Consider the following 22,371-nt stretch of genomic DNA (forward strand, 5'->3'; position numbering starts at 1 on the left):
CTATAGTCCCAAGATCCCCAAACAGCCACTCCTGAATCTTGGGAACAGTGTGGGAAGTGTTGGCTCCAGGGATGAGGGGAGAAAGCTCAGAAACCAGCTGCAACAGCTTTTGCAAAAGGAGTTCTGCTTATGGAAAGTGTATCTGCCCAGTTTCTGGGGATTCCCACTCCCCAACAACCCACACTTCATCCCATGCCATTGCTGTGGGTCCCTCAACTATCAGATCTGGCTTTTCAGGGGGTTCTGGGGACTGCAGCAAAGAGACTGGGGTGGGGAAAATGTCTTGTGCTAGGGATTTTGCACTAGCGCCACTCTGGATTAGGCTTGTGCCCGAAATGTTTCAGAGGCCATTATGAAGGCCTCCGAAACGTTTCGGCTCCAGGGGCCGTTTTGGTGCTTTGGAACTGGCGGGGGTAGTCCTTTAAGGGCGGGGGAGGGTGCACTCACCCCTCCCGCCGCATATCCCCCGCCGGCGCTCCGTTACTTTTAAGCCCCTCGGGGTGGCAGCATTCCTCCCTGCCGCCCCGTTTTTGTCATCGGCCGGAAGTGGCCGGAAGAAGCAAGCGCACGTGCGCCTGTTGCGGGCGTGCACGTGCCCGTCTGCCATGCATGCGTGTGTGCACTACGGGTGCATGCGCGCTTGCTTCTTCTGGCCACTTCTGGCCGATGACAAAAATGGGGCGGCAGGGAGGAATGCTGCCGCCCCGAGGGGCTTAAAAGTAAAGGAGCGCCGGCGGGGGATATGCGGCGGGAGGGGTGAGTGCACCCTCCCCTGCCTTTAAAGGACTACCCCCGCCAGTGCCGAAGAAACTTTGTGCACATCCCTACTCTGGATACTACAAATTATCTTCCATCGACAGTCTTGTACAAATCATTCTACCTCCTCATTCTATTTTATTCTGCTGCACAGGTAGCCAAGGCAAGTTGACACAGATCTGGGAAGAACCCACAGACTTTATTGATTGGCAGCTATTGCTCTTTCCTAGGACTGTGTAATAACTACAGACATCAATGAAAAAGCCACATGAAAGCATTTTGCTGAAATCAATATGATAACTTTATTATATAAAGAAGCAGTGTCTTGGAGAGAGACACTGAGCTACTAAAAGATAAAGATATATATATATATATATATATGTATGTTGGAGATGAATGCGGTGAATACTGTAGAAAATACTTTTTACGAGTTTATCTCGATACTCGACTCTGATTAGCAGATTAAACCACAACAGAGATTGCTCTGAGGTGACAGGAAATGCTGAATGAAGTTAAAATTGTCCTGGGCCACTTTCTCACACAGCTCAACACAAACTGCTGCAATCAGGGGTGCAAATCCACCTGCAAGGAATTTGAGGAGTTCCCCCCTCATTGTTCTGATCCACCTCTGCCAAATCTAATAACCCTGTATTATGTATCTCTCCTGCAAAAGTCTCCTTTCTTTCCCTCCCTCGCAATTTCTAAGTGTGGAATTGCTCTTCAAGCTTTCCCTCTGTCTACACTCCTCTTTCCCTCTCCAACGTTTTTTCTTTCTGGCCGGCCACCTGGCCAGTTGCTTTTTCTGGCCGGCTGCTGCTTTCTCCCCCCAGCTGCTGCTGCTTTCTCCCCTCGCCACTTGCTCCTCCCTTCCAACCACCACCGCTTTCTCTTCCCCTCGCTGCTGTTGACGCTTTCTCTTCCCACCCGCCTACCCATTCTCTGGCCTGTCCGTTGGCCTTATGTAACCATCCACCATTGCTTTCCTCTCCCTCTCCCCTCATTTGCGAACTCTCGCGAGAGCTGCCTCACATGGGATTAGCCACGGGTACATCTTAGATAGATAGATAGATAGATAGATAGATAGATAGATAGATAGATAGATAGATAGAAAGATATGTGTCATACAGAACAGATACACAGGGAAGCACACAGAATCAAAGTACAAAACACTTGATGGAATTTCTTGATTGATAATCAAGCCCCTATTAACTGAGCAGCTTTTAAAAGTGGTGATTCTCTTTATTTATAGAGCAACTGGCCATATCCATCCCCAGTACAGAATTCCTCCAGTGGCTGTTGCTGGTGTCTATCTTATGTTTCTTTTTTAGATTGTGAGCAATTTGGGGGCAGGAGGCCATTTTGTTTGTTTGTTTGTTTGTTTTATATCCATGTATAAAATAAAATAAAATGTTCGGGGACTTTTGTTGAAAAGCTGTATATAAATATCCATCACATTCATAATAAACAGAAGCTGCCTAAACAGAATCATGCAAAGGAGCCCAGACTTGGAGTTTGGCATGTAGACTGCCGGCCTCTCTAGAAAGGACCATGCCACTCCATTATGTGTAACCCATACTGCTACACATGCTATATAAATGTTAAGTTTATAAATAGAAGTTTCCCATTGTAGGTCACCTTCACAATCAATATTAAGTACAGCTGATGAGTTCCAAAAGTTTTTGCCTGTCTGAAATGACAAGCCCTAATAGATTAGATTTGTATACTGTTGGTTAACCGGCAGTTGTAGGTGAACAACTTACCCAGTTGTCGGTGGAAAAGATACATAATTTCTAAATTAGCAGCAGAAATCCCTGTAAGGATTTTATATTTAAGATTTTCCATAATGGTATGGGCCTATCAAGTTCTAATCCCTAGGCTGTACTGGGCATGCCATGGTGTTTGATCAACTCTGATTTCATGGCCCCAGGTGGACTGCACAAAGGGGGGAGGCATTATTGCAGCCTACCAGGTGCATGATAAACTCAATTTTCATGGCCCCAGGCGGGCCACAAGAGAAAGGCTTTATACCCAGTAGGCCAAAATATATAGCTGATGTGCCTTATACAGAGCAGGGCTGTATATTTAATAGGTCTGCTATAAATCATGAATATGTAGTTTTCTAAAGTACTTGGCATTCAGCAATTTTCACCACTTCAGCGTTTGGTTTCCCTTTGTCATAATTGCAAATAATTTTCTTCTAATGATATTAGTTATGTCCCTTTATGCATATTCTGGTACACAGTTATGTTACGGGAAAAAGTAATTGATTTTGGGCCTCCTGACAATAAAATGAATTAACTGCTTTTTTAATAGGATTTTTGGCAAGAAAAGCAGTTGAACTACACAGGAGCATAGAGTTATGCGTCTGGTGCAACTGAATTTATATGCAAGGCCTGCAGAAGGAACTAATAACCTGCTACTTAATGTGAACTGACTCAAATCATGATTAGATATTGACATGCTGTTAAAAGATATTTTCAAGTTCATTAGTCCTACAAGAAGAAAACAGGCTTTGCTTTCTTGGTTTAATGATTTTTTAGAACAATGATGACAGAATCTTAGATCATTTTACCGAAACTCAAAAGAAAAAAGTGAAAAAGAGCCAGTCCTCGAATGACTGTATACATTTTTTTTTAATACTAGCATGGGCACTGCACCATGTGCTAAGGTTGTTCACTCAACCTAAATTGCTGGTGGCTAGGGAGGGCTGGGGGGAAAGCAGGAGTACACCTACCTTCCCCCTCACAATAGTATTGCTCCCACTGCAATGCCGCGGTGCACATGATCACTGCTGTGGTGAGTGGTGCAGCATTCTGAAGGCCGGGGAAATGTAACCTGGCCTCCAGAAATCCCACAATGTACCACACGAGGAGTGTGGTGCATTGGAGGATTCCTCTGAGAGTTTGGCACTCTAGGTGCCCAGCTCTGTGTCCACACTTTAGGATCTCAGCTGTGCATGAGGGGATTCCTCCATGAGTCAGGCACCTGGCTCTGTGTGCAGCCCGAGCATTCACACAACCCTTTACCTGGGTAGAAGGACACGCTTGCACCCTTCTATCCTGATAAATGGTCAGGTAAAAAACCCGGTCTAACCAGGAGGGCACACGAGCAGCCCTATCCAAGTAGGGCTGCCCAAGCCTGCTTGAGTGAAAAGCCTTACTGTCATTGGAGCAAGCTATTCCAATGGTATTCCATTCCACCATTTCAACACAAACTTCCCTCTAATTAGAGATTAGTCAACAACAGTGGTTTGCAATCTGTATTCTGGTGAACCCTGGGATTCTTTGGAAGTTTATTTTCAGTTTATCAGTAAAATGATCACTAATGGTAGAAAAGCCATTTTTGGAAAGGCGGTATATAAATTGAAAAAATAAATAATAAAAGCTTCCCTGAGAGGCAGCTTGTCACTACTGTTTTTCTTTTTTTAAGAATATAAGGCTGCTGGCAGGTCCTTCATATTTTTAAACATGCATGGTATAGGAACTAGTGAGTTTGTTGCTAAAGAACCAAGTGGACTGAAATGCAAGGCTGATGAGTCACACATGGCCCAGATGTTGCCCTATCACTTGTCCATTTATTATGAGATATTTCACCCAATAAGTAGAAAATGGATGAGTTGCTTACCTTGCTCACAATTTTTCCCACCATACCGCAAGGGACACTCACAAGTATAGGTATTCCACTTGTTCACACAGGTGCCTCCATTCTGACACCAGTTGGTGGTGCAATAGTTCTTCTGAGCTAAACAACCTAGAATTTCAAAAACCAAAACCAATAAATAGTTTAACCCTGTTCAGTGCTTTTTACCTGCCTACAATCCCCTATTAAAACAAGCTGTATTATCACATGGTTAACTTTCTGAATAATTGCAACTTTACTCTGGGGAGTAGTAAGGAGATGCAGTTCAACAAACTCAAAGATGAACTCTGGAAGTGTACTGGGATTTTTCCCTTTTCTTCCCTCACAGTAGCTGGACAGTCCCAAGTTTTGAAACTTGGAGCAAGTTTTTAAAAGCAGTTACCTATTCAGCACAAGTAACTGCCGTGAGGCCCTCCAGTGCATGTATGCAAAGTCCTTGCAGGCAACCAAAGAGCTTCTCTGGCCTGTGATTCTTAGAGTTAGGGGAATCATAGCAGCAATTTTACTGCTCAACAGCAAAATGGTAGGACACCCAGCATTTTTCTCTTCAGTGCTATATTCAAAGTATAGGCACTTCTTAAGTGTCCTTTGACCCTTAGATGACTGAAGCTGTGTCACAAGTGGTCAATGAACTGCTGCCTTTGAAAGCTGCTTGTTGGTGCTCACCCCTTAGACTCATAGAAAAAGGTACTTACCAACATATGAGCACATGAGTTGCTCAATAAACTAACCATGAGCCCAGGCCACCACATACTGCTTCCCCAGAAGCTCAATTTGTTTTTATGGAGCTTGTGCAAGGTTCCCATAAAGGCCGCACTAAAGATAAATGGAGCCCGGAGGATGTCACCCTAAATATATACACAGGATTGAGTCCTATATATTATTCACGAAAACCCTTATGAGCTTAGCACGTGTGTATCTCTGGGATCTCCTCTCTCAGTCAGTTGTATCCTGACCTGTGAGGTCTTCTCAGCTGGCCCTCCTTAGTGTCTCTGCTGGTGTAGTGTGTAGTGAGTGGTGCCTGGGCCCGTAGGAGGGCCTTCTCTGTGGCCGCCCCTCTTCTTTGGAACACTCTTCCCCCCCAGATTCGTTCAGCCCCCTCCATGGCTGCTTTTAAGGCTCTTCTTAAGACCCACCTGTTTTGCCAGGCCTTTGCCCTTTAATTATTTATTATTATTATTATTATTATTATTATTATTATTATTATTATTTTAATTAATTGTTATTGGTACTGTTGTTCACTGCTTAGAGTCTTTGGAGAAGGCAGTATATAAGAAAAAAACAAACAAATAAGAATATATTACTATGAACAATACACATGATCAATTTGCTCATGAACAAATATATTACACATAATCTTGTAACCATTTCAATCTGCTTCATTTCCCCAAGAAATTCTTAGTTTGCACAATTCTCAGTAAAACAAAAGTGCTGTTTATTGCTCTCCACCTCAAAATGTGGGGGTTCATACCTGCAAGAGTGCCATTGTTGGCTATATAACTAGCCATATCAATTGGCTTGCTGTCAATGGAGAGGTTCCTCATGCAGCCAACAAACTGTCTGTTGAGAACAGGAAAATCTTCAGGCAAGTTTGGAACTCCTCCAAGAAGCAGAGGGCCAGTTAAATCCAAGGACCTAAAGAAATCAGAAACCAAGTGTCACCCATTTCCAGCATTTAGTGTTGTGGACAAATGGGAACTAAAGGGTTAACATACTTTCTATATGCCTGCAGAGACATATATGTACAGTAGCTGTGAGGTGCCTGAATCTGGTTATATTGTTTAGAAGGCACTGAGGAACAAAAGTATTAAAAGGAAGGGACTATTACATTTTGTACACTCTAAGGAAAACCCTGGCCATATTTAAGGGATCAATATATAGTTATACTAGTGGGTGGGGGCGACTCCAGTAGAGCAAAGCCATTAGCCTTTTGAGTAACATTTCAAGAAAATACCACAATGAGAACAAATTGACATGTAAATAATTTTTTATTTTCTTTATCTGAAACCTGAAGAAACATTTCTCTATATATTTAATTCTCTTACGGCCGACAGAGGAGAGAACTATGTGGGGATGCGTGGGGATGTTTGGCAAGCCCCACTCCCGCTGCAGCCATGACCAATGAAAAGGCGGGGGTGAAGCTGCTGCTCAGGCCAGGACAGACAACGGACTTAGGAGGCGACATGGCAGTGGCACGGCCGCCCAAAAATGGCTGCCTGGCTGGCAGGCGGGGAGGGAGGGAGCCAGGTGGCAGGTAATGCCCTGCCGCCCCGGAGGAGGCCTCCGGCGGGCTTAGGAGGAGGTGCGGTGGCAGCAGGGGGAGAAGCGGCCTGGCAGGGAGGGGGGAGAAGTCCCACCTACCTCAGGAGGGAGGTGGTGGGCCCGGGCTGAGGAGGCAGCTGTTGTCAGGCCAGCCGGTGGCCTGAAGAGAAGCAGCAGCTGCTGGGCCACCAGCGGGCTGAAGGGGAGTAGCTGCCAGCAGACCGAAGGAAAGCGGCCACCAGCAGGCCAAGGATGAGAACTGAGTTGGCGGGGGGGAGAGCAAGTGAAGCAAGTTGTGGGGGCTCCAATGGCAGTAAGGCTCTTCACTCAAGCAGGCTTGGGCAGCCCTACTTGGGTAGGGCTGCTTGAGTGCCCTCCTGGGTAGACCGGCTTTTTTACCTGACCATTTATCTGGATAGAAGGGCGCAAGTGTGTCCTTCTACCCAGGTAAAGGGTTGTGTGAATGCTGGGGCTGCACATTGAAATTAGGAGCTGATAGTCCTCCAATGCCTCCTTGGTTTCCCAGCATGCTTTGTGTTCAGGATTTGCAGAATGTTCCGCGCTCATAATGTCCCACCTCAAATTTCAAGTATTCCGAGCTCAGAACAGAATGCCCTCAAAGGAAGGGCCTATTCCAACCTCAGAATTGAATGCCCCGTTTTGAGTTGGAATGTTCCGAGCACTATTTTGGAATCCAAAATGGCATTCTTCTGGCCTCTGTGCATGTGTGGCGGCCATCTGTGTAGTCAGCACCATCATGCAAATGGCCACTGTGTGTGCACAGAGGCCAGAAGAGTGCCATTTTGGATTCCAAAATAGTGCTCGGAACATTCCAAAGGAAGGGGCTCACCGGGTTGTTCCGATCGAATGTTTAGCACATTTTATGTTCTGTTTCAAACTTGCAATGCAACTCAAAATGTATTTCATGTTAACAGTAGATTTGTGTTGACAGTAGACTGGAAAGCCTCATTACATCAGCAGCTGCCCACTGACTGGCCACCAGGGACTGGCCACACTGCTGAAGTTGCTCCAGCTACGGGATCATAAAGTGTGCTTTGCAGAGTGGCACATTCATGAATGGCAGCCCCTGAAGCCACAGTTCTCTATTGTTTCCAGGCCTGCTGGGTTTCAGTAGCTGGAGAGAAGAAGTAAGTGAATCCACATTACCAGAAAAGCAAGGTAAGAGAGCTTTCCTCGCCTTCAAGCTTGATTAAGAGCAGGGTAAACCCTAACCACCTTAAGTGGCCCAGCAGGGAAATGCTTGACTAACAAGCAGAAGGTTGCTGGTTCAAATCTGCTGGTACTATATTGGGCAGCAGTTATATAGGAAGGTGCTGAAAGGCATCATCTCATACTGCGTGGGAGGAGGCAATGGTAACCCCCTCCTGTATTCTACCAAAGAAAACCACAGGGCTCTGTGGGCACCAGGAGTCAAAATCAACTTGACAGCACACTTTACTTTACAAACGTTGAGCTACATTGCTTTGAACAACCTAGGTTGGAGGGATTTTCGTGAGTTCACATAATAATGCAAACCAGGGTAGAATGCCTTCTACCCTGATTTTGATTATTGTGTGAACAGTCCTATAGATGCTAGAATCCTTCATATGATGTGTTTATAATTGCTTTTAATTACTTTCTCAAATTTTCTTATGGTTCTTAAATATCAATTTAGTCTGTGTTTAAATAGGACCTAATGTGAAAATATTCAAACCAGGAAGGACAGAGGATTCAAGCAATTTAATTTATGCTGAAGTTCGTTAAGCACCTCAAGACATTTCTATTTTCATGTATTTTCCAATTAACCGAGATATTTTATAGTGGTGTTTCTGTCTCTATTGTCTTCCATTACCCTTTCCATTTTTATGCTTCTGATTATATAGATTGTAAGACTTTGGAGCTTATATTTGTTTTTTTTTTACTATGTTCTTTTTAATTCTGTGTTTTCCTAATCTACAGTGCCTTCATTTTTGTGGGTACTTCAGAAATGAATTAAAGGTTGTTGCTATTAAGACTTCAGTGCATAAACAGAAACTCTTATTTAATACTATCACACTTGAAAGTGAGTTTACACCCGACAGTGAGCCATATTTTGTTAAGAGAGTAGGTGAAAATCTGTCAGACGTATATTTCATATCATTGCTGAATCCTGTGCAAGAATGTAAAAAACTAAAACTAAAAACCTCTTTCTCTCTTACTTTTTTGAGCCAGTCTGAGTTCCCTGAGCGGCACACGAGTAGTTTCCAATGAGGCTTCCAAAGCGCACGGCCACTGCAGTGTCACAGTCATCCACTGTCACTACTGCCACCTTTTCCCCTGAAGGTCCATGAGGAATACCTAATCTTCCTATGTTAGGCTTCAAAAACAAGAAGAAAGAGGGGGAAATGCTCAGCAAAACCACAGCTATTTCTCAGAGAAACAATGTATCATTCACATATATATGAAAATAAAATAGCATTTTTCAAAACACTTTTAGCAGGACCAAAGTGAGCTGCATATCAGATTTATTTTTCAAAAAAGGCATCATCTCATACTGCGCGGGGATGGCAATGATAAACCCCTCCTGTATTCTACCAAAGAAAACCACAGGGCTCTGTGGTTGCCAGAAGTCGACACAGACTCAACGACACACTCTACTTTACCTTTATGTGAAGTCAAAAAGAATGTTTCCCATTTGAGAGGGAAAGAGAAAGGAGCTAATTATTGTTTACTTGATCATTGGCAACATCCCAAATAAAAAAGCACAACTATTATTCAATTATCAATCAAAATCACAAATCACTAATGGGTTGATCCAAAACTGTTATAGTCAGCTGTACTGAGAAGTCAGTAGGACTTCTGGCCGCAAGGAGACGGTAGTTCAGCAGATGGCATGATCTAAGTAATTGGATCTCCATCCCAAATTTGTTTACTTGGGAAAAAAGTTCCACTGCTGAACATATGTCATGGATGTTAGAGGAGCAAAAGGAGTTTGATGTATGATCACAAACTTCTAATCCCAGCACTTTCTAAAATTTACTCAAAAGAAAAAGGCCAAGTCCAAGATCAGTAGAACACCTGGTAGTGAAACTGGGCAGGAAATGTGGATAAGTACAAACTGTTTCCAAACTGTTAGAAAAACAGTTTGAAGCTGCAGCAAAACATCTCACCCACATTCATAACCGAGTTTAGAACCTCAGAGAAACCCTATTGAGTGTTCTAGTGAAACCTGAAATCTAGATTCATAACCTACAACGCAGGAGAGAGCTCCTAAAAGTATAACTCTATGCATGCTTATTCAGTAGTTTGACCCACTGTGTTCAATAGGGCTACTCCTTAGTAAGTGTGTTTTCGATCGCAGACTAAGCATTGTTCGCAATATTGTATGCGCATTTTTTTAAATTTTATTTTGTTACTCCTAAACACACTGGAGTTACTCAAATGGACATACATTAGTTAATATAAACTGGAAATAGTGTTATGATTCAGTTCTGATTAACACATAAAATGTAATCATGAGATCATTGCACAATTTCTTTGGTGTCTAATTTATTTTAATCCTTACATTCAGAAGCATATTCTATATATAATCTTGATGAAAGACTGAACCACTGTATTTGGTTCTCCAATGGGAAAAAACATAGTTTTAATTTGCATAGGTACTTTGCATAGAGGATTTTATGAAAAGTGATTTCCTGGTATCCAACCACCCCACAAGAAGCATGTTTTCCATTTCCTCTTATGTAGTTTGGCATCTATCAAGCAACACTAAGGCTTAATTCTCAGAAAAAGCAGATAAGGAGGTAAACTTGTGTCTGGGCTGCACACAAAGAACTAGACGCCAGAGGGAAAGTAACCACTCTCCCCGGCATCTCATTTTATTTTAATGTGTGGGACATTCTTTCTGCATAGAGGAGCACTTATGTGAGCCTCACCTGCAGTCTAAGAAGGCACAGCCTAGAAGCTGATCGGCTCATCTGCTCTTTATGAGAACTAGACCTCAGACAGGTCTTCTCTTCCCTTATCCCCATGAAGAGTGATCTTTGAATATACTTGTAACTACAGCATTAAAAATTGGAGGAAACTGCTATTCCTTCTGAATGTGACACTATGATCTACTTGATTTTTAAAATATGGAAAAAAAGCTAAATCTACAATGCTAGTGATTCAAATGCAGTCTGCTGATTATGAACCCTTTAGAAATTGCCAAGATGAGCATGTCCTTTTCTTCAGCGAAGGAGCATAACCACTATTTTCTTAATCAAGTTGGCAATTAAGTTTTGGGAACCTCTCAAAAACTTAAACCGGATTTTAGAAAGGCCAACTGCAAGCATTTTTGGCATCTTTAGATGAACTGCCAAAATGCTTCTTCTATCTTGCAAATTAAGTAGATCACGGAGCTTTGGACCTGACAGCTTGTGCTCTCCAGCACCTCTCAGCACATCCTCACACCCAGTTCCAAAAGGTTCCTGCTATACTGACTGGCTCACACTTCAGATCTAGCCCTAGATCTCTATGTCTCCTGGACATCCCAGCTCATTCCCCGTTGCAGTTTCCTATTTCTCCCTTGCCTCCTTTGGACCTCCATCTTTTCCTCTTTCACTGCCCTTGATATGCTATATGCCTTGATATTATATTCTGGATATGCTAGATATGCCAATGAAGCTCCAAGAAGAAAGCATTCTTTCCATGTGCAGTTGTAGCAAAACTCTATTAAAGTGTTGCCCTATGTAGCCATCTAGTGGTAAAGCCAGTTTTGATTCAAATTCCTGCTTCTTGGCTGACCTAGGAACAATTTGGGATACACCACTGAATAAAAGAAAGATATGCCCATAGCACATTATAGGAATGGCTTTTCCAGTACTGTTCTCCTTATTTATGTTTTAGAGAATAGACCGTTCAGTAACCTGTGCTTTTTGGCACCTAAAGATATGTCTTTTACTTACAAATAGATGACAATAGCTTCTAACACTACCTTTTGCACTTGTTTACAGACCCCTGAATGCAAAATGAATGGATACCTTGATCAATTGTAAAGGGAACATGCATGCTTAAATTGTAACTTCCCTTTAAAAAATAAATGGAAGCGGGAACTAGGGAAGGACTGGCTCCCTGTTTCTGTTTATTTTAAAGGGGGAACGATAGCCATTGACAAAAATGTGTGCTGCTTTCACAACAGACACAGTCTACATATATTTTGCACTTGGGTACCTGCACTCATACAAAATGTAGGATGAGAAGGTCCCCTTTAGACCTAAGGGATGATTTAAATTCAAAGAAATTTATATGGTTGCATGACACGGCCAGTGGTAGAGGCAAAGTGTTCCAAGAGTATAATTTTATGCTCACCTCCATCTAGATAGCCTGGATTTGATGGCTTTCAGGGTTTTTGTGTGTTTTTTTGGCAATAATTTGTTCACTCTCCCAGGCTTAGCCTTACATGCCCATGTTAGCTGGAAGCCATCATTCACTAGTGGATAATATGCATTCCCTTTGCATTCAGGAGTAAATGTTCAGTGTTGCGTAGTTGAATTTACCAGCATGATTGCCATTATTGTTAATGGAAGCAATTTAACAAAGTTTTTGTTTGTGGTGCTTAAAATGTACTTCTTGCTTGTAGTGCTGCAAATGTTCTTCTTGCTGCTTTCCCACATACTGTTCATATGAAGACAGGTTGTGAGTCAGTCTTAAAAGACCACACACTGTTGAGCAGAGAGATTTGAAAGAAGAACGAAGTAGGTAGGACTAGCAAAGGATGTAATTACTAATAATTGACCTGAGATGGCTCAATTTCATTTTTATTTATTTCATCTCAAAAATTATAGCAGTAGTACCCAGGTGGCAGCCTGTGAGCAGCATATGGAAGAAGCCAAGGCCAGCGGCTTTCAATCAGTTCCAGCCAGGGCAGAGCTACCTTCGGTGCTTCTGCTATCCTTCTGTCATTCTCCAATGTTCTGTGTATCCAGTGGCTCCTTGGTGTGCTCAGGAATACTGTCCCCTATAATCACTGGAGCAAGACAGTATTCCCTGAACTAACATAGAAGCCACCTCGAGGCTCAAAACAGAGTGAGGGGTTACACAAGGGCTCTCAGCCCATGCTTGAGGACCACTTCTACCTGACCTCTTCAAGCTTCCTATTTTGCCCATCTTTCTCTCTACTCACAACTTGGTGAGCTGTACATGCACTCATGGAAAACCTTCTCTGTTTTGAGACCGGCAAAGAAGACATCCTAACTAGCGATGGGCTCCTTGCTAAACAGTTTAGCTGTAGGGTTGTGTGTCCCCCCCCTCCGCCCCACTTCTCTGCTGCCACCTTTGGCTGTCTTTGAATTACGGGGCAAAGACTGGTTCCTTGCTGGCCCCTAAGAAGGACCACAGCTTTCCTTGCTCAAATAAGCATGCTAGGATGTATGCTATATTGACTTGCACATATTAATGGCATTTCACATATTAATGACATCAAATGTGAATATGACACTGCACATGAAGACAATAGGAAGATACAGCCAAGCCACATATTTGTAAGCACATCTTTCTTGCATACATATTTGTACAGTGGTCCCTCGACTTACGAACTACTCGACATCCGTAGTTTTCAACTTACGAATGACAAAAATGACCAGAAGTTGTTGCCGGTTTAGATGCGGCTTCCTCGACTTACGAATTTTTAGATGCGGTTTCCTCGACTTACGAATGTTTCCAGACCTCCGTGGGTGCGCTTTTCGACTTACGAAAATTTCGACCTACGAACGTGCGTTCGGAACGGATTAACTTCGTAAGTCGAGGGACCACTGTATATGTTGTAAACACATATTTGTTGCATGGTTTTTTAAATTATTGTGTGTAAAACATTTTACATGATGTACTATTATCTCTATTATGTGTGAAGCTGCCTTCAAAGTTGATAATTCTTATCCAGCTGGAAAACTGGAATGTAAGAATGCAATCCAGTATTTGCTCCCGAATACAGATCCTACATTCTGATGCAAGGAGAGCAATGCAAGTATCCTAAATACACTTGTTTTTAAACTAGTTCTCCATGACAAAACAAACATTTGCAGGATAAAGACAAATGGGAGATGTTTTACTCTCTCCCATAATGACATGGCCTGAAATATGATCTGGACAAGCTGTCATTCCAAGGCAGTGGAGGTTTTTAAATCTGAGCAGTTGCATATTATTATCCCATAATTTCTAGTGTTTCTAATGCTAGAGGCCAGAGAAGCAAGGATGCAATTCATGAAGTTCAGGGAAGGCTCCTGAGAGAGACATTATTATTGTGAGTGAACAGAAACAGGCTGGCTGACCTGGTCAAGCAGCACAGCATTAGATCCCTGTGGATCAGACAGAGATTCTTCACCTCCTGCGCTACCAAGGCTGGTGATCAGGGAACTGAGGAACTGGAAGGAAGTTCAAAACTGAATACTGACATCTTCCTGTTCCTAGGGCTAAAATCTTTCTGGTCCTAAGAATCAGGTGATCCCGAAGAACCAATATGTGCCACTGTCTGGTATATAGTACTGCTGTATTCCTTCAGCCTATGCATTGTACTGCTGAGCAAAACCACTCGGTGCTTCCAATTTGCCTGACTGGCAAATTGTGCTTCCAATTTGCCTGATTGGTCCTGCCCCCTCTACTCAATCTTGCTGCCTCTTCCACTGTGGAGGCTAAACCGTGCCATTTGTGCAATGTTTTCAGTGCATTGCAAACTGAGTAGGGGCGTAGCTAGGAGAGAGGGGGCCTGTGTTCATCTCTCTCTCTGGCTGCCCCCCAGAGTGTGGGAGATAATGAGGAAAATAGGGAGGATTGGAGCTGGAGGGCCCTCAGGAGCTAGGGGCCGTGTTCTTTGAACCCTTTGGCTCAATTATAACTACGCCCCTGAAACTGAGGTTACTTTTTGCATGTGTGGATTGGCTTTTTGCATACCATGATGTGTACAAGAAAAGCTATTCTTTTGCCAAACTTCACTGAGTTTGTCACTTAGTCTCATTATGTACTTGGCCCTCTTAGAACATTGTAGAACACCTTGGAATGTTGTAGTGCCTCTATAAATCAGCATAGAAAGACTCAAAAGCTGGGGCTGCCATAGAAGAGAATGGCACCCATCATCTGCACTCCAAAGCATAGTATATGAACAAACCCTAAGAAAGGAAACATGAACCATCATGTGCAGGCCTCTGGTTTTATTTAAAAGGAAAATATGCAAGTATGTTTTGATAAACACAGACACTAATCTTATGTTGTGACTGTTTTACAAATGGAATCTTTAAAATCTGAGGGATGAAGTGTACACTGTATTATCCTTAATCTCCAGATCTCATCTGCATGGTGTTTACCATAATGCCATCTGCATCTTTCACAGAGTTGTGGTTGTGGATATTTGATTGGATCAAGTATCTGCTTTAAATGAAAGGAGTATGTTAGCCATTCTGAAGCCCATCAAACTAGCGTAGCTTCTGTTTTCTACTTTCAGTTGGAAACAGAAAAGGCAGGAAGTTTTCTTTCCTCTTTTCAAGAAGTTTTAAATCACATCTGTTAATAGTCCTGTCATTTAAACATTTTCTTCACAAAATCTAGCCCTACAACAGCTCATAAGGAGGCATATGTAATCAATTTCATAATGCATATAATTTAGCAAAGATGGTAATTGAGAATATATACAGATGCCTAGCAGCCTCATATCTGTTCAGTGCCATAATGGCTATGCTACCACAGCATTTAATAAACCCCTGATGACTGGGCTGTTTATCGTATCAACCATTATTATCATCATCATCATTTATATAGCGCCTATAGATACGTGTCCAATTAGCAAGAAAGATCTACACACATAATCTGCATTCCGCACATACAGCCAATGAAGATACAGACACATGTTCTTATTAGGGATGAGCCCAGACCGGTCCGGAGGCCATTCTAAAGGCCTCCGGACCTGGGTGGTTCAGTTCGGGGTGGGGGGGTTGCTTTAAGAGCGGGGGAGGATTTACTTACCCTTCCCGCCGCTTTCCCGCTCTGGCGCCCGTAATTTTAGTAGTAATTGGGGCGGCAGGATACCTCCCTGCTGCCCCTTCCACGCTTTTGCTATGAAAAGCTCCCAGGGGTCCTCTGCGCGTGCATGTCACAGAGACGTGAAGCGCGCGCACAATGTGCGCGTGCACAGAGGACTCCTGGGAGCTTTTCATTGTGAAAGCGGGGAAGGGACGGCAGGGAGGTATCCTGCCACCCCTATTAGTACTAAAATTACGGGCACCAGAGCGGGAAAGCGGCGGGAGGGGTAAGTAAACCCTCCCCCGCTCTTAAAGCAACCCCCCACTCCAGTGCCAGACCGCAGTTTGGCGGTTCCGTGCACACCCCTAGTTCTTATCTATACAGCAACGCTATCTGAACTTTGCGGAGGTTGATAAATGCATTTTATATTAATATACTATAAAGATGAGCCTCCTTATCTGTGGGGTCCATAGCTAAAGGTGGACCCATATTAAGTGTACTAAAGATAAATAATCTATGTGCCTAATCTGTATGGGGGAAATATTAGTTAGAGCTCTGTTTTGATTTTTTTAGCTTAATATTTTAATTATGTAATTTTTATAACCTTGTTTTAATTTTTCTATGTGAACAGCCTTGGAATTGTTTTAATGAAAGGTGGCATACAAATTTAACAATAAATAAAATAAAATAAATATTATAACAAGCAATATGCAAAAACAATGAGTTGAAAACACGTTAATACCCTTGAAAATGAGACAAAACAAGTTTCATTATGTTTTAACACAAGCCTGCTGAGGAGATGGCATTTTATGAACACTTTAGTGATTTGCTGTACACGCATGCGAATAGGCTCAGACACTCAGACATAAGCACATCCTGTGAAAAATAAAGTGCCCAAATTTGGCAGCTTTGAGTTTAATGGGAATTAAGCAGCCTGAGCTCAAGATCACCCCCTTTGTTTTGTTTTTTTTAACCTCAAAGTCCCTCAGCCAGGAAGATTTATCAGATAATTTTTTTAAAGCCATTCAAAACAATAACAAAATACTGCTAAATGGCTTTTATTTTTTTAAAAAAATACTGCTAAATAAACTTATTAAAAATAACAAAATATTGCTAAATAACTTTTTTTTAAAAAATTACATTCTTGTGTATAAGTCATGCCAGGATTTTTTTTGGTTGTTACTCAGTAGATCAGTTATTCACTGTTTTGACTGGTTAAAGGTGAAAGAGAACCTGTTTCCTCCGGACTTTAAAATGGCTAAATGACTATTTTTTTCATTTGTGTGGCAGAGGGGGAAAATATCACCAGCACAGAAGTTGTGATTTAAAAGGATCATGTTAATAGTAGTCCAGATCTCCCCCCTCACTTGTTGCAATTAGTAGAAAGTGGAGCAACTGGTAGCAGAATCTACAGGAAGCCAAAGATGCATTTTCAGTTTAGACTTTCAGTTCAGCCTCATTAGGCAGAATGCCACACTCAGAAAACCCTTTCATTGACCTCTCGGTTTGAGCTCAACAATCTAATGTATGAAAGAGAAGAAAGGCTTCAGATTCTCAGGCGATGTTTCAGTGGTAAAAAAAATCTCATTAGCCGTTTTTTGCTATGGACACTTTCTCACTTGAGCCCAGCTATCAGAGTCAAACCTGGGTGAAAATTAAACAAACTGGAAACAACAAATAAAGCCGCAGGAAGTACGAAAGGTGCGACATTTTCAACCTAAGAAAAAGCAGTGAAGTGAATGCTCAACCAGCTTTAATGCTTTTAAGAGTGGGTTTGTAGACCTCACAGATTTGAGCAGTCAAGCAAATGAAAATTAGGAGGCCTTGGGAGAAAGCCAATACAATGTTAAAGTGCCCTGTCCCAGGGAAAGCAAATAATATTTAAGAGAAGAGAGCAAAAGGGGCAGTGAATCCTTCACATATTTCAATATAAAGATACATTTCTACTAACTGCCAAAGGTAAAGAGGAATATTGTACACACACACTTTCTGCCTTTGATGTGTCTGATTCAGCCCCTCGCCCCTCCACACTCATTAAAGGAACTGGGTTTTGTATCTGCTTGTTTTTGGCTGGAAAGAATGCACACCCATAATGACACTTTCCATGGAATGAGAAAAGATCTTCACAAACCTACAGAAGTAGCTCACCTTTTCCTAAGAGAAAAACTATTTAGTATCAGTATCGAGTTTTAGAATTGAGCTATTTAGTATCAGTATCGAGATTTGAACAAGTTCCAAATATTCCTTAACAGGTCTGAGCGCACACATACACACGATACATATTAGTCCTTTAGTAATTTGGTTTCACTTGCATCTTACCCCAAAGCTCAAGATGGATTGCTAAAATACAGGCACTCCCCGACTTACAAACACTCAACTCACAAACGACCTATACTTTCAAACAAAGCTCCATAACATATTAAATTCATGAAGTCCCCAACTTACAAACACCAGCCGGCACATACAAACAAGTCATCCCTCATAGGAACTATATGCATTCCGAGTTATGAACATCCAACTTACAAACAAACTTTTGAAACACAACCTGTTTGTAAGTTGGGGACGCCTTGAATCTTATTTTACCTTTACTACTACTCTGTAATATCTTAGACTGTAGCCAAATTATTCCCAGAGGTTCATACAACCTGACCAGCAGTCCTCTTGCGTTAGATGTTTTTGTGCCTCCAAAAAAGAGTTAAAATGATACTCCACCCTATCAAGCTTGGGCTGAAGCCACAGGCACATCATAGGATGATCAGGGGCCTAGAGCACCTTTCTTATGAGGCAAGGCTACAACACCTGAGGCTTTTTAGTTTAGAAAAAAGACGACTGCAGGGAGACCTGATAGAGGTCTATAAAATCATGCATGGTGTGGAGAAAGTGGAGAGAGAGAAATTCTTCTCCCTCTCCCATAACACTAGAACCAGGGGTCATCCCATGAAATTGATTGCCGAGAAGTCGAGGACCAACAAACGGAAGTTTCACACAACGCATAATCCACTTGTGGAATTCTCTGCCACAAGATGCGGTGATGGCCAACAACCTGGATGGCTTTAAGAAGGGTTTGGATAACTTCATGGAGGAGAGGTCTATCAACGGCTACTAGTCAGAGGGCTGTGGGCCACCTCCAGCCTCAAAGGCAAGATACCTTGGAGTACCAGTTGTAGGGGAGTAACAGCAGGAGAGAGGGCATGCCCTCAACTCCTACCTGTGGCTTCCAGCGGCATCTGGTGGGCCACTGTATGAAACAGGATGCTGGACTAGATGGGCCTTGGGCCTGATCCAGCAGGGCTGATCTTATGTTCTTACAGGACGATGAAAGTTGATGGCAGAAACCAGCACCCTCTCAGGATACTAATGCCTGGCTGAAGCAATGCCTCTTGTTGCTTCATGGGAAATGTAGCCTTAGCCTCCTTTTCTATCAATTAAATATTTTTTTGTTTCCAGACTAAACTCATGCTCTACATATCTTAGAAAGGTACCTAGAAATATACAAGGCTCAGCAGGTACCAGCTCCTTGAAAGTAATACCGATGAAGGGACTACGCACAGAACTTATATTGGTCTTGATTATGCAACACATTCAACACACATTACGGGGAGAAAAACCTTGTATCCGAACAGCAGCATAGCAGATTCAATCCTGGCCTTAGTTAGGTGGTAAGGTGAAGTGTACATTATAGTGAGTGACAAAGAGGGACACCTGCTTGCTCTATCCATGGTCAGATTTCAGGTCTGGATAAGGTATATGAAAAAGGTTACCTCATCATGGCTGAAAAACAACTTGGTAATGTGACATAGCAATGAGATGACTGCTTGGGCACACAGCCCACTGTAATTTTCACTGAGCTAACTACCTGCTAGGGCTGATTCTCAGTCATGTGAATATGCCATGCCTTCAGAGAATAATATCTTTTTTTTTTTTTTTTGCTATCCATTAAATGCTCACAAGAGTTTTATTTCTAATATCTGGAGATTCCTCCATTACCTTCTAGCACATTGTTGATATAAATAAAAATTAATGAGAAGACATTTTTCCAGTGTACTTTTCCTTTCTCCTTCAGACGAATTCTTTTAAAAGCTTCTGAGTTCCTGAAGCTTACAGTGTAATTACATGCAGATAAGGGTACACTTCAAAGTACTTTCAGTGAATTCCTAAGGTGCCAGCTAAATGACTGTTAGGAGAAGTGTGCCATGCTAAATCCTCTCTCTCATTAAAGAGATTAAAGAAAATGCCCCACATTATTAAAAAAGGTGTTGAAGTAAAAGAGTTAGAAAACAAAAAGAACATACCTAATCATTTCTAGAAGTCTGTGGCAAAAGAATTGGTTGTCTTGTTCAAATCAATATGGGAAATCCAGCCATCTCCTCATTGCCTTAGGCACATTGTTGCCAGGGCACAATGCTAAAGTGACAGAAGCCACAATGGGCAGAATGCTCCTTCTATTCAGCTCCTAAAAGTAGGGCTGGCAAGGGATGCCCCAGACTTTTACACCTACAGCAACCTTATTATCCTTTGGCTCCCCGACTTGCTCTCTCACCAGCCTTCAAAACCTTCCTTTCTTGTCCATTTATTTCCTGCCCTTTCTGTGCCTAGTCTTCTGAGGTTTTGCCTCATCCTACTTTCTCTTTCCCACTTCCTTTTTTCTATTCCGTCTTCACTACCTAAAGTCTCTCCCTCTTTTGTCTCATTCCATTTATCTGCCCTGTCTTTTGGCCAGCCTCCCAATCCACACAGATACAGAGCATAGAGACCTTCTTGATCTTAAGCCCTATGAAGTTTCTTTGTGCATGCAGAATTTGAATATATTATAAGAACATTGAAATACTAGCCTTGATCATGTGAAAACGGCACAAGTTATAGTAACTTATGGCAATGTTTCCTGTGGGCTGTTGTGGATAAATTAAATGTATCCAGACATCTTTCCCTTTTTATATCCCTATGTTTTGTCCACTTCAGGAGGAGAAGCAATATCATGAAGCTTTATGGGAAGGGAAGGAATATTACAACGAACGGGTTCAGACAACTCAAAGCCTGCCAAGCCTGCATGCTCACTCCTCTACTGATGAAAGAGTGCTTTAGGGAAGATATAGAGCAGAGATTTATAGAGATGTATAGACCCCTTTCTAACAATAAAATCATGTTAATAGAGTAATAGAGTATTTTGTCCATATCAAAGCAGATGCATGCAATGATTAAAATAAGAAAATGTATCATAAGATGGCATCCTAGGATAGTATCCAGTATTTCATCAAAGTGTTTTCCCAACATTATAAAGCTAGAGTGGCTATTGTTCTCACACACACACCCCTCTGTCTGTCTTCATTTGATCCACTTTGCGAATTTATGTTTTAGCAAGATCAACCTTGCTGCTGCTGTCAGTTTTTATGGACTTACAGCCAGACTAAATAACTTCTGAGTAGTCCTACTGAACAAATAGAACCGTAGAGTAACTCCTGAGTAGGGATGTGCACAAATTGTGATTTGATCACTGGTTCGAAGCACAGCCTGGGCACCTTTAAAAGGGAGGAGAGCAGGTACGTACTTGCTCCTTTGTCACTTGCAGCAGTTTACAGCTGCAATGGCACTCCTCCTTCAGTTGTCCTCGCATGGTGGCTGCACGGCTGTGCGAGTGCAGTTGCGGGGAGTGCCACTGCCATGTGAAGGCAGCTGGGGGGTGCACTGCCACAGCAGGAAGCTGCAGCAAGCGGTGGGGGAGCAGGTACGGACCAGCTCTCCTCCCTTTTAACAGTGCCCTAGCTGTGCTTCAAATCAGTGATCGAATCACAATCCAAGAACATCTCTACTCCTGAGTAGCAGCATCTGCTAAGCTAGTCTGGATACTAGCTATTGTGTTTTATTATTTTATGCTATTTTTAATATGTAAAAATATACATATAAAATATTCTATATAATTATATATAATCATCTTGCATATCACCTTGAGATCATGGGCAAAAGTCACTACAATAATAAATAAAGATACATAACAAAGTAGAAATAAATAAATAATAAAACATTAAATTCCAGAAGGGTGTTAGAACTTATCTAAAAATTCAGAGGAATCACACTGTACAACCTTCCTAGAACTAGACCACCTCAGAAAGCAGGCAGAGGATGGCATGATTCATGAACCCCAGATATCCAGCATCTCAATCAAGTTTCTTAAAGATCTTCAGGCCCGAGTATGCAGCAGTGACATCATTGTTGTGCACCAGGTGTGGAGAGTGAGATTTTGCTGTGGCCTTTAGACCGTGAGGTCCCTCTCTACCACCTTCTTGGAGTTATTTACAGCATCAGGAGTTAATTACAGCATCCACTTCTTGTACTCATTGGAGGTGAAGGGATCCAATTTGTGGCCTAGAGGCTATAGGTTCCACTGAGGTAGGTATGAACTTGAGCCCCCATGAACCATAGCTGCTCTATATGTACCATGCATGTGTGAGAGTATGCAGAGCTTGAGATCTTGATTAGGTTATCAGAAAAAATTAAGTATTTCCCTGCCCCCCCCCCCAAGAACTAATGCAACAGAGAGAGAGGTGGATGTGGGAGGCAAAGCCAAAGTCTATAGGATATAGGAGGATCTCAGCTGCCTGGCCCTGGTGCACAATGATGATTTCATTGACGAGTGCCAGGAAAAGGAAGGGATATGACCACCCCTAGTCTTTGTGTTGCTCTTTTGGCAATATGCTTGCATATGCTATGTTTATAAGATATGGCCAGTGGCTTAAACACCAATAAATATTC

The 22,371-nt window shown here is 42.3% G+C and overlaps 1 protein-coding gene across 4 annotated transcripts in view; it reads right to left on the reverse strand.

Annotated features, from left to right (window-relative positions):
- The window catches only part of CELSR1 (cadherin EGF LAG seven-pass G-type receptor 1), a 254,205-nt gene that overhangs the window by 75,712 nt on the left and 156,122 nt on the right, over positions 1-22,371 (reverse strand). For all 4 annotated transcript variants that reach the window (XM_053254723.1, XM_053254725.1, XM_053254724.1 and 1 more), the window contains exons 6-8: positions 8,856-9,013; positions 5,867-6,030; positions 4,381-4,506 (exon numbers count right to left, since the gene is read on the reverse strand). In XM_053254723.1, coding sequence (XP_053110698.1) covers positions 4,381-4,506; positions 5,867-6,030; positions 8,856-9,013 — 448 coding nt within the window. The remainder of the gene's footprint in view (positions 1-4,380; positions 4,507-5,866; positions 6,031-8,855; positions 9,014-22,371) is intronic.

The sequence above is a fragment of the Hemicordylus capensis genome, chromosome 5, assembly GCF_027244095.1.
Source record: "Hemicordylus capensis ecotype Gifberg chromosome 5, rHemCap1.1.pri, whole genome shotgun sequence".
Classification (NCBI taxonomy): Eukaryota; Metazoa; Chordata; class Lepidosauria; order Squamata; family Cordylidae; genus Hemicordylus; species Hemicordylus capensis.